At 38.2% G+C, this 12,615-nt stretch overlaps 1 protein-coding gene across 1 annotated transcript; it reads right to left on the reverse strand.

Annotated features, from left to right (window-relative positions):
* Positions 1 to 5,683: 5,683 nt before the first annotated feature.
* lrit3a (info leucine-rich repeat, immunoglobulin-like and transmembrane domains 3a) lies at positions 5,684 to 10,894 on the reverse strand. Its single transcript, XM_031758088.1, has 4 exons — positions 10,824 to 10,894; positions 9,086 to 9,552; positions 6,843 to 7,148; positions 5,684 to 6,705 (listed from the first exon to the last, which is right to left on the reverse strand). The coding sequence occupies exons 1-4, from the start codon at positions 10,892 to 10,894 to the stop codon at positions 5,684 to 5,686; spliced, it is 1,866 nt and encodes a 621-aa protein (XP_031613948.1).
* Positions 10,895 to 12,615: the final 1,721 nt, after the last annotated feature.

Consider the following 12,615-nt stretch of genomic DNA (forward strand, 5'->3'; position numbering starts at 1 on the left):
GCTTTGTGAATGCAGATAGATATCTGTTTAAGATGGAGGTAGGCAGAGACAAGGAGACAGATGTTGCATGGAAAGTTGTCAGACAGAATCCTACAATACTGAATTTTTCATTTATTAAGGAACTAAATGAACCTTTGGTATTTTTGAGTCATTCTTAAATGGCATACATACAGTACAAGTGTAATTTACACATGCTGCACACACAGTAGATCCTCTGTTTTGTGTCCTGTGTGTGTGAATGAAGAGTCAGTGTGTTATACTGTCTCCTGTCGAAGTTCTTCTGGCTCCCAGAAGGAATGAGCAGAATGAGTAATTTATAGAGAACGATGGAAGAGTGGAGCAGATTATCCTTAAATTGTTTGTCCTCCTCTTGCCCAGCATGACAATTAACAGAGGCCAGGAACTACAACCTCTATTCATACCCAGCATGACTAGGACATTGTCAGGAACAACGTTCTCACTAAAGAGCAGCAGTATGATTTATAATGCTGAGAAAGTTGCCTTGTCCCCAGACAAACACACTGAAGGGCACTGACCTTTTCGCACAATTTCACCCTGGGAGGTAAGAATAAAAGTCTAATGTTCATAATTACTCTTCAGGTGACAGTGTTGGATGACAGTGACACATAGCTATGAATCATCAAGTAGAAACCGTATCTGGGACACAGTGAGAGTGTGGCTATTATAGCTGTATTAAAAACTACCTCCTGCTTCTGTAAGATAAATGCTGCCAGTTCTGAAGATGAGAATAAAAGGATTTTTTATTCCCACAAGGAGATTCTTTTGTAAGTTGTAAAATTAAAAATATTAAAAAAACATGCCATTTTAGTTTCAGTCATAATGCAATTAAAAAAGAATTGATTAAGTGTGATTAAGTAACTGCATGGACACACTGAGGAAGCATCTCTTGTGACATTCAATAAAAGATTTATTCATTCTTAGTCTATGGCTAAAGATCCTCATTGGGTAGCCAGAACACTGTGTAGATGATGGGGGATATTGTTTGTGATGGAAAGAAGATTTGCAACAGCCTCTTCTGAGTCACAGCATGTAGATGGCCTAACACCACCCTCAGTGAGCTTCCCTGGATAAGTTTATTACTGTCACATACGTTAAAGGAGTGGGGCTTCCACAGGAAATACAGTTGCCTCCCGAAGAGGGCTGCAGGTAGTGGCCCAGTCCTTTCCTATTCGTACTTCTGCACCATATTTAGTATTTTCCTCCTGATGGAAAGGGGAGTAGCAGAAGTCCTGGATCTTATAAATATTCCTTCACCATAACATGGCCCTCTTGTTATTGGCTTATTTGTTTCCACGGTCAGATTTATTCCTGTTCACCTGAGTCATCAGGAAACCTTGTCAACAATTTTTAGTATTTTTGTGTCTCTCTGTGAAATGCAAAACTGTCAACCACCAGATGGTTGTTTGTGTCCCGTTTGGAAGCTTTGCTCTTACACCTTGTTTCTCTTTTTTTTTTTTAGCTACTGTTTATTTCTTTTTTCTTCTCTTGCCTGTATGTTTAATCATTATTACTATATATTGTTTATTTGATGTAGTGTACTGTGTAGTGTAAATTTATCTGATGTAGTGTGGTGAAACATGGTATACTTTATCTGTTTTAATATTTACCAGGCTCATATGTAGTTTTTATAGTTACAAAGGTATTGACTAATATCCAGATGCTCTATAATATTTGGTGTAATTAAGATGGTGCTTCACTGCTTTAAGGATCGAAGGATAAATGTGGTCAGCTCTCTGCTATAAGACTGCTATAATGGCACCAGTCATGGTAGTGAAGTATGTCACATTCAGTTGCTCTGTCTCAATGTTGTTGTTTTTTCAAGCACATCAGGTAAATAGCACCTAAAACAAAACTAAATTCGTCTCTTTTTCATTGATCTGTTGATTCGTCTTTTTGTTTTGTCTGTTTTTTCAGCTGTGTGCTCCCAGCCTTCTTGCCTTATTCTGACAGCTGTCATTAAAATCCTTGCCTGTTCTATTCAACCATGTATTAATTTTGTTGTGGAAAATAAAACAAGCTATTTCAATGACAGAAACACAGCTGGCATCACAGATTATGCAGGTTACATGCACACCATAGTAGTGTTCCAGAAAATTCCAATTCCCTTGCTGCAATACATATTTATGTTGCCGGAAAAAGAGAACTATAGTGTGTCACTACATGTTAACATCGTTGCTGCATCTGCTCATGTTTGATTTTTTGACCATTCCGTGCTAGTTACACATCATCAATCTGGTGGGGAAGTAGTTTGTGTATTGCATGCAAAAGCATGGCCTTTATAAGGGCAGCTCTATTACATACATGAAGAAATAAATAAAAAGTACAAATAAATATATAAAATAAAATATGAAAAAGGAAAAAAAAAAAAACCCAAAAAACAAATGGGAGTGACTGGAAGTTTTCCATCTGACAAAAAGTTACAAAAATACTGCAGTGAAACCTCTTGAAGTACATGATGTAGGGAGCTAAACAAAAGCTCAGATGCTTGTGTTTGCTTTCATACTAGCATAATCATGTTAGCAATAACATAACTGCAAAATAGGAACCAAAATCTTCTTCCTTCCCCCAAAAAATGAACAACAAGATGGCAATCCTCTTTCTTCTGCCTTACTATACAGTTAGATGTAATGTGTCCATTGTTCTTGGCGAGAAAATTCTTCCTTGCATTAGCCTAATGTAGCCTAATGAACACTTATTGCAACTGCTAATTAGGATTTCAACCTCCAAAGCTACTAAAAACTTCAGAAAAGCAAGCATCTTCGCTAAGAGCTGAAAACAAAACCCTCAAGGAGTAATTATCACAATGACAGTCTTGTGTAACACACTGAGTTTAGAAGATATATTGGGACTCAAGAACCGGGAGATATTATTATTTTTTTGGTTTAAATCTCACAGAAAATGTAAATCTAGAATTGGTTATTAGCTACAATTACATTATTAGCCACATTTTATCAGCATATATTCCCCCTTTATGAAACCCTAGTCTAATACATTGGGAGCTACTGTACTAGGAGAAGACACACTATAAAACATTGTGTCTATAAAGCAAATTACTGCCAGAACACTGGAGCCATGCTCCAAGACTCTTTAAATGATTTTAAAATCGAATCCTCTTTAAACAAATGGGAGTTTTGTGGTGTTTTCCCACTTGGGGCAGTAACTTCAACCCAAATGGGTATTTCAGCCTTTTCCTCAAGGTACTAATTCTCTTCCCTGCTCCTTCATGCTAGAGTGCAAGCAACCCCAGTATGAGCTAAAGTTCACTGTTTGATAAATCCAGCAAGATCACATCCTCTCCAAAAAGCAAAGAGTTGATCCTGAGGCCACACACTAGACATCTTCCACTACTTGGCTGTGCCTAAAAATTCTGTCTATAAAAGTTATGAACCAAAGAACCAAATCTTCCGCAAAAAGCAAATAGGTTATCCTAAGGCCGCCAAAGAGAAATCCATCCATAATTTGGCTACTCCTTGATATTCTGTCCATAAAAGTTCTGAAAAGAATCTGTGACAAAGTGTAACCCTGGCAGATTCCAACTCTACCAGAAACAGATTTGACTTGTACTGGTAAAGAAAACCATGGTTTCACTACAATAGTACAGGAACTATTGCAGTAGCCCATAACAATGCACCAAATAGCTCATACACCGAAAATACCCACCCCAGGACACCCCACCCACTGTGCACATAGTCATATCCCTTCTTTAAGTTCATGAAGCACATGTAGAGTGGTTGGGCAAACACCCATGCACATTCATGCATCTCTGAGAGGGTAAAGAGCTGATTCAGTTATCTATGGCCCAAAATGATATTGTTTCTCCCTTATCAGAAGTTACTAACAGGTGGACTCTCTTCTTCAGTGAGGCAAAGTGCGAAGTGTGAATCCCCTGTAGTTAGTGCTTATGCTATACATCAATTTTAACAGTCCAGTGGTAAACCTGCTTTTCCAGTGAAATCAATTTCCAGCTTACCTGATGGTGTCTTATCACCTGTGCCTGGTAAGGATGGAGTTGCAAAGGATTTAATCTCTGAATCATTGATTCAAGAAGACATCCTGAGTTTGTGAAGACATTCATGTTTCCGGTGCAGGATATTGTGGGTTCAGGTACCACTCATCGTATGCCTCTATGTTTACCAGACCCCACAACACCTATAATAATTTTTACACACCTGCACAAAAAGCCTGTTCTTGAATATAATATGCCTGCACATAGTGCTGACATTTGCAGTACATCTGCAGTAAACAGGGTATAATTCTGCAACCTCCTATTCCTGGTGACTTTGAAGTATCTCTGAACAGGATTTAGTCCAGTGACTGTTCAGATCAACGTGAATGGCAGCTGTGACCTGTTGATTTTGTTAAAGAAATCTAGCTGGGCCTGTTGATAATTGAATGACCACATTTAAAATGTCTTTCTTTCTTTGTACTTTTAAAAAATGTGCACTAAGCATACCACACAGACATATTGTTATATATAATAATTTAAAGTAAATGTATAAACATCCATCAAAAACGTTTCTTTTCTTTAACCGGTTAGGTTTTGGAAAATTGCATTGAGATGCCTTCTTCATGTGAAAATGTTACACCTATCTACTCAGATCACATAATGTAGTAATATGTCCAACTTATAATTCCACAGTTGTTCTGTTTATTAAAAACAAATGCACAGTGCATTTATAGACAATTATATACATACACCATGTCATATAAAGTGGCAATATTAGTCAATCCGTTATATACAAACACACTGACAGTACTTTTCTATAAAGGCAACGTTTGGCTAAATGTTTAAAGCCAACATGATCATGAAAATGTTATGGAAAAATCTGGGTTTTTGTCTGACGCTATCACAATATTCATACCTGACACTTTGCAACTTTGGCATCAAAAAAGACATCAAAGATCATATACAGCTAATTACTTGTATGATACCATTTATAATCATGTGTTGTGCTGTAGTGACATTTAATTTATTTTGTTATATAAGGCTTTAAAAATAAGGAAATCATAAATATATTGTCTGGGGAAGGTTCTTTAACTATACTAAAGCCTTTCAAAATAAAGTCATAACCAGAGCTGTTACAAACAGGAGACAAAAATCCTGAATTTAAATAGTAATGGCAAAAAAATGTTTGTTTGGCACATATCCTGCCCCCAAATAATCTACTTTACAAGAGCCGAACCGCTTAAAATCAAGTCAGTCCATGCAACTGTACAACTGAGATTCAGGAAAGTTCACTTGAAGGTTTACCTTTGAGAAAAAACAAAAACTAGTTTTAGGGCAGTTACCAAACTTTTAAATGGTTAAAATTTCTATAAATGCAATTTTTATGTTCCAGTGATAATGTCTCCAGTGTCCCATTGGAATTGCAGTTATTGGTCTTTCCCATTAGTTTAACTTGGGAGCTGGTCTTGTTAGCACAAAATAACTGCAATGGAAAGTTACCTGGCTACCAAGTAGTAAGACTTTTCTATATGGGCTTACACTATACAGTGTGGTGGCTTAATTCTCTGATCCAGAGCAGATGTAATTAAATGAATATATATTTATGAACAATTTTATATCTGATATTTTTTATCAATGTCACAAAAGGCATGTAAAGAGTATCTCATATAATGTGGTACTACCATGGTGTGTGAACATTAACCATGGCTTCCTGCTTTAGCAGAGATATTCAGACCGAGAACTGTCACTTTTATAGGTCATTTGGGAGTCTATGCTTGATCTGGAACACAGGAGCATTCGCTCTGATTCATTAGTTGGTCTCCTTGCCCAAAGCTCAGTTGGGTGAGAGTTCAGATTTCTTTGTTTCATTGATATCGTCTCAAACTTGACATAGCTTTCTTTTTCAAGGTCCTCTTCATTCAATCCGGTGTTGCGTCCCTTGCAATAAAGAGCGAGAATCTTGTAGAGCAGCAGGATAATAAGAGGTAAAACCAAAGCACAGGCAATGCCACTTATGATGATGAAAAGTTGGTTTTGCCCACCATCCTCTACATTGTCCAGTGTGTAAAAATCAATACAGGGATCTTTTCCAGCAGCAGTACCTTTTGCTACAAGGCAAACTGAGTACCTCATTCCAGACGACAGTCCATCTAGGAGTACTTTTCCACTGCCAGCATTAGTCTCCACTGTCCTTTTAGTGTCATCCTCACCATAGGGTGAATATACAACTGTAAGTGGAGCATCATTTGGTAACCCATCTGCAGTCCAGAGCAACACTGCACTGTCAGCTGTTTCCTCAACAATCTTTAGGTCCCTAATAGACTTTGATGTGTCGCTTTTCTTGCTTTTTTCATCGGCTGCAAGCTTTGTCACGTTGCTTCCTTGCTCATTTTTTGCTTGCTTAACTTTAGACTTTTGTAAACCATTGCTAGGGGTTGGCTTTAACTTTCTATAAAAAGCAATTGTTGATGCTCTTGGGAGAACCGTCGACGTAAATGAGTCAGGAATGAATGTCGGTGGAATTATTGTTGTGGCCGCACTGCTTGGTCCAGTGCCAACGCCAGGTCTTAGTGGGGGGACAGTAGTGCCAATGGTACCAGCAACAGTGAGAGAAATGGTGGCTTCCACACTGCCGGCGACATTCTTAGCTTTGCAGTTGTAGTTACCAGCATCCTTGTACAGTATTCCATGCAAGCTCATGATGGACCATCTGATGCCATCTCCAGGTGACTCCTGGACTGTAGAGTGGAACAAAAGCAGACATAGCTATATGTCATATATCACTATGAAGCTTTGGATGAGGCTCGAGTCAGCATAAAATGCCCAAACTGTAAAAATAGGATAAATTATGATTTCCTGGAGCTTTAATATTTACCTGTGTTACTGACTGGTGAGCCATCAGATTTAGCCCAGTAAAGTGTTGGTGTTGGAAAACCTGAAGCATCACATCGCAGGAGAACATTGCTGCCCAAAGGAGATGTGATCTTGGTTGCAGAAGTCATCACTGATGGTTTTACGCAGTTTTCAAGTTCAGCATGCTGAAAAAGAACACCTGAAAGATTTTCTGGTCCAGCACAGGTCAAAAATAGATCCATCAAAATTACTGGTGTCTCAGCCATTTTGGAAATCTCAATCATCTTGGAGATTTTACAGTCACAGAACCATGGATTATCTTGGAGGCCTTAAGAAGAAAAGAAAAAAGGATACATGTGATTTTGTCAGTTTCAACATTAAGAAAAGTCGATACTAAGATGGTATTCTAGCAGTGAAAGGGCAAAAGATAATAAAGTCACATTTATGAAAACTCTTTAGAAGTCCACATTGAGCTCTAGCAATACTTTTCAAAGAGCTGCAGTGAGTATGGTGTTATAAGGAAAACTACAAATTACGCTGATGCTATTCATCAGCCTACAATGCGTTTGTATTTTTAGTTCTCTTTTTGGCTTTAAACTCTCAATTTAGGCATAATAATTGAACTGTGGAAGGAAGCCTTTCATAAGCGAGTAATGAAGTTTACTTTACAACTCGCTGTAAACACCTGGTGCACACAATAGGTAAGCACATGTACCAATGGATACTAAAGCCCATTAAGCAGATTAGTTTGTCTTAACAGTGGCAAAGTACCTAAGCTGTGCTTGGCCTTCCTCCAGTTTTTTGGTAGCGTACTTTTTCCATTAGCTTAGTGTGTTAGCACAAATATCGAACAATCACTAAAAACATAGTTGTAATCCAGTTTAAGAGAACGGCTACAGACTTTTGTGTAATTGCACATTTATTGCACTTTGAAAATAAAGTTGTTGATAACAATTCATCATTAATGACATTCTGAAAGTCTGTGTATAGTTGGGATTTAATTCAAAATAATAAAGTTTAGCATAGCTCCTATTTAATATTAACAGAAAGTACTTTTATGATACACTAAAGAAGTTCTCCTCCTGTGCATGGCCTATTTTTCCCCTGTCACTTAATCCTGTATTTCCTTCAGGTACACAGGGGCTCTTCTGGCATGGATAAACTATCTGGCCCTAACCTCAGACTGTCAGTGCTCCGAAGGTACCGGAGACATTCATTCACTTGCATACAAAGAAGAAAAGACTAAATAAAAAATAAACAGCGTGTGATTTTGCACAATTATTAGCACTGCCATATATCTGATGGCTCAGTTGATTTTGTGTTTACGTACTTTCATACTGCTACATTGTTAGTTTCATGTCTTTTGATATTTGGCATTTGTGTGCAGTCATACCAGGTTGGACTGTCACACATTGTTTTCTGTTTTCCACTTTCATGTGGGGTTCTTTTTTTCTGTCAGTAGCCATTTTTTCTAGTGTAAATAAGAAAATTGTTCCAACATTTATTTCAAATAACATACATTAAAACGGTCTGAAATTATTTATGTTATTCCAATAGTATAATACTATTTTTTTCCAAACTTTTTGTTGAATATAAACCTGAAACCTGAAGTTTAAAACTTTAGTTAAGCCTTGTGTGCACTGTGTCTGAACTTGTGAATGTGAATCTTCAGGTTAAAGCTCAGACACGGGGGGTTTCTAGAGGACACACGGTTCAGACTTAACCACAGTTAAAACAAGGCCACCGCAGTGGGGCTTATTAATCTGAAGTCTGGACTTTGACCCAGACAACACAGGTCTAAACTTGTTCCTGAGAAGTAAACTACAGCTCCGCTAAAGGCAGGGAAACAGCCCATAAACACATTAAAGGGTTTGGCTTTAGTCTATCTTTAACAACTTGATATGCAGAGTATCACAGATTATACTACAAGTAGCTTTTTTTCCATAGAGTGATCAAATTAATGCAACTTTCTTACTTTGTTTTTCTCTCTTTCTTTTCTTTTCTCTTCTCTCTTTGATTCTTTCTAAACACATCCACTTGTATTGTGTTAATTATTTTGCAGTTAATCAGGCAATAATGTACATTTAATGTAAGCTCTGCCACTGCTTAGATTAAGCTCATTTGACTTTTTCCTGGCAGACACTACTGCTCAGTGAGAACAAATCTGGCTAGATTAACAGGTGATAGAAAGAAGTTCCTGGAGTAATTACAAATAACCCCAAAAGTGTCCTACAAACCAAGTCAGACAGAGCATTTTATTCTTACCTAACACTACTTTCTGGGAGGCATTAGAAGATACAGGTAGACCATTAAATGGTGGCCATATGTCCATGAGCTCAGAGGGTAGGGTGGTTAATTTGTTGCTGGATAGATCCAAGTAGGTAATGTTGCGGAGGTAAGGAATTGCCTCGGTGGGAACATTATTAATTCTGTTGTTGTGAAGATCCAGTGTCTTCAGCATTGGCATCTCTTTGAGAGATTCCCATGGAAACATTGAGATCATATTTCCATCCAGTCTGAGCTCGTGGAGCACTTTTAGGTTGTAGAAACTTCCAGTATCCACTGAGGTTATGGAATTATAGGTAATCCAGAGGTATCGTAGGTCCACCAAGTAGTAAAAAGCTTCTGTTGGGACTCGCCGTACCGCAGTTTTTTCAATACGAAGTTTGACTGTGTCCACGGGGACATTGACAGGGATGTCAGACATGTCTGGGTCATTGCACAGCACAGATCTGAAAATCAAAGAAAGAAATTTATCTCATGTGAGATTTATCTCATCTCTATGATCTCATCCTATTAACAGCTAATGCCTGTTTTATGAAGAGTAATACAGATACAGATGTTTTAAGGAAACACCGATCTTTCAAATAGGTGTAATAGGTGTATCCCTTGATTTGTTCATACATACACCAGTTCTAACAATCTACACTGTATGTATGATGCTTTAATTGACATAATTGGATATAAGGACAGGTGACATATTCAAGGAAAAACCATAACTCTTGGTCTGTACACTGAGAGGATCTTGTGGCTGTGTTATCCTGTACTAGCCTCCCTTAGAGGGAGTTGTAATGACAAATGAATACATAGCTGTTTCTGAGTATAGCCTTCTTCTAGCAATGATTTGTCCTATGAGCCCGACTTCCTCAACTCATCACTCAATGGCTTGATGGGAATTGTGCAGTGTATGTCCTTTCTAGTCATCAATTCTTGACCTAATTGAACAAACCACCAAACTATATCTGAGGCAATCTATTTTAGAGGAATGGTGTTCCATAACTTCAGTGGAGTTTGAGAAACTTGTAAAATCAGTAGTAAGGTGCATTTCAATAGTTTGGGAAGCATGAGGTTGCCTAATATCTGATTTTTGTCATCTATCCGTATGTACAAAGTGATTCTTCCACAATTATCAAAAAAAACAAACAACTTTTTTTTATCTACTATTACTGTAGTACTCTGTTGTTTCTAGATGCATCCTAGAATATGGGTATAGTACTAATAGGACTAATTATGCTGGGGGTCATTAGGTCTTTCTCAGGTAGCCCTATAAATAGCTTGGTGCTATGCCAGATAACATACATTATGTTATTACGGATCAATACGGCCTGCCTCCACTGTGAAGAGTTAATTAAATTAAATGCTTGAGAAACAGTTGCTTTTCTTAGAGCATGGTAAATATAAGACTTTTTTGGTTTTGGTTGCTAGTTCTCCAGTTAGGATTTTTTTGGTGGTTTTTACATACACCATAAGTAAGCATGTAAATGATCCCTATGAACATATAACTTTCTGCTATACATTTACTTATTTAGAATAAGAGCACTGAAGGTGGCATATAGTTAAATTAAGTTCTTACAAGTAAAAATTATTATCCTTTCACAAGATGACCTAATTAGGGACACTCGCAGGCTACATAACTCTTCATAAATTGAAAAAATGTCCTTCATTTTTAGATATTTTTAAAATGTGCCACGTACAGTTTATGTATCCACAAAGTATTATTTACCTGGTTCCTGTTCCATCGGTGCGTCCATGAAAAACACAGGTACATTGGGATGGACAGAACGGATGAGCCATAGTGAGGCAGCATAGGAATGCATGCAGGCACAGAAGTCGTCGCATGATGTCACTGAATGCACCCAAAATGCTCACATCGAGGGGATCTCAGGAAAAAAGACATTCGGATGCCTTGAGAGACAGAAGAATTATTCTTCCCACTCCAAAAAAACAAATAGAAACAAATTAAAAGAGCTTTAAAAGTTCATAAGAGGCAGCGGTAGGCTGAGGATCTAATACAGGTGACCTGTCAGATTGACCGGGGTGATGGGAAGGAGGGGTGGGATTAGTGAAGGATTTCTTAGGCTTGACAGGGTCACGGAAGCTAACCAATGTGGCACGCTAGCCAGTTCTGGAAAGATGTTTCCTCACGTGAATCAGCCTTCTTCTGTTAATCTATTCATTTAGTGTTTTTGTTCTCTTCTGTCTTTCTTTTTTTAATACCACAGTGTATATTCAACTTTGACAGGGGCGTAATTTCCATAGGGGTTAGGGGGCGATCGTGGCTCAAGAGTTGGGTATTCGCCTTGTTCCCCGGCTCGGACAGTCTCGGTCGTTGTGTCCTTGGGCAAGACACTTCACCCGTTGCCTACTGGTGGTGGTCAGAGGGCCCGGTGGCGCCAGTGTCCAGCAGCCTCGCCTCTGTCAGTGCGCTCCACGGTGGCTGTGGCTACAATGTAGCTTGCCATCACCAGTGTGTGAATGGGTGGATGACTGGTTGTGTAAAGCGCTTTGGGGTCCTTAGGGACTAGTAAAAGCGCTATACAAATACAGGCCATTTATCATTTATGACCCCCCCAATAATCAGACCCAACCAATATAACCCCCCCAATCAAATTATGAATTTTCTTGCATAAATAGGTTTTTGATTTTCTTTACTAATTTCAGGTATTACCAGCAAAATAGTTGCATGTTTGATCATCTTGGAATTTACCCTGATTTATTTATTTATTAAGAGAGAGATCTTGACCCCCCCAATGTTCAGCACAAAGTTACGCCGATGAACTTTGAGCACGTCTGATCAGTCACGTGTTCACCTTAAAAGGCAGTTTGGTTTGTCCCTTTGTTGTCAGCCTGTGTCTAAGATAAGACTGTGGATATGTTCATAAAATCTGATGCAAACTCCTTTAACTGAAGAGATTCCTCAGATACTAATATATCATTTAGCTGAAGGACATATTTTAGACTGAGGGAATTCTGTCTGGCACCAGGGTGTAAAATGTAATCTTGGATATGATTTATTGCCTCACCGGGAGGATCAGTAGCTTTAGGTATTGGCCAAATTCAACCTGTCTGCTGAAGATATGTTTGAAGTAATGCAAACTTTCATATTTTCAGACAGTATTTGCTAGTGGTCTGGTAATCAAGGGTTGCTTTTAATGTTTTTGTATGTCTTGCTAAGACATACATTTTCTGGTAGTCATTATGCTGATATAATACTGTGCAAAGGGCCTGAGCCAACTCTCATCTCTTTACATTTTGCCAGGTAAACCTGAAATAAGTACAGTGATTTATTAAACGCACATGGAAATATAGTCTAAAAAACTGTCTGTACAATTCTAATAAGCTTCAAAGTCAACACTTGGTATGACCACCTTTATTCTTAACACAGCCAGAACTCTCTTAGGCAAGCTTTCTTGTAATTTCTTTAAGTAGTGTCCAGGTGTCTTGAAGGACATCCAAAGCTCTACTTTGGATGTTGGCTGCCTTTTGTTCTATTCTTTGTCAAGATGATCCCACGC

Source organism: Oreochromis aureus, linkage group 2 (assembly GCF_013358895.1).
Source record: "Oreochromis aureus strain Israel breed Guangdong linkage group 2, ZZ_aureus, whole genome shotgun sequence".
NCBI lineage: Eukaryota > Metazoa > Chordata > Actinopteri > Cichliformes > Cichlidae > Oreochromis > Oreochromis aureus.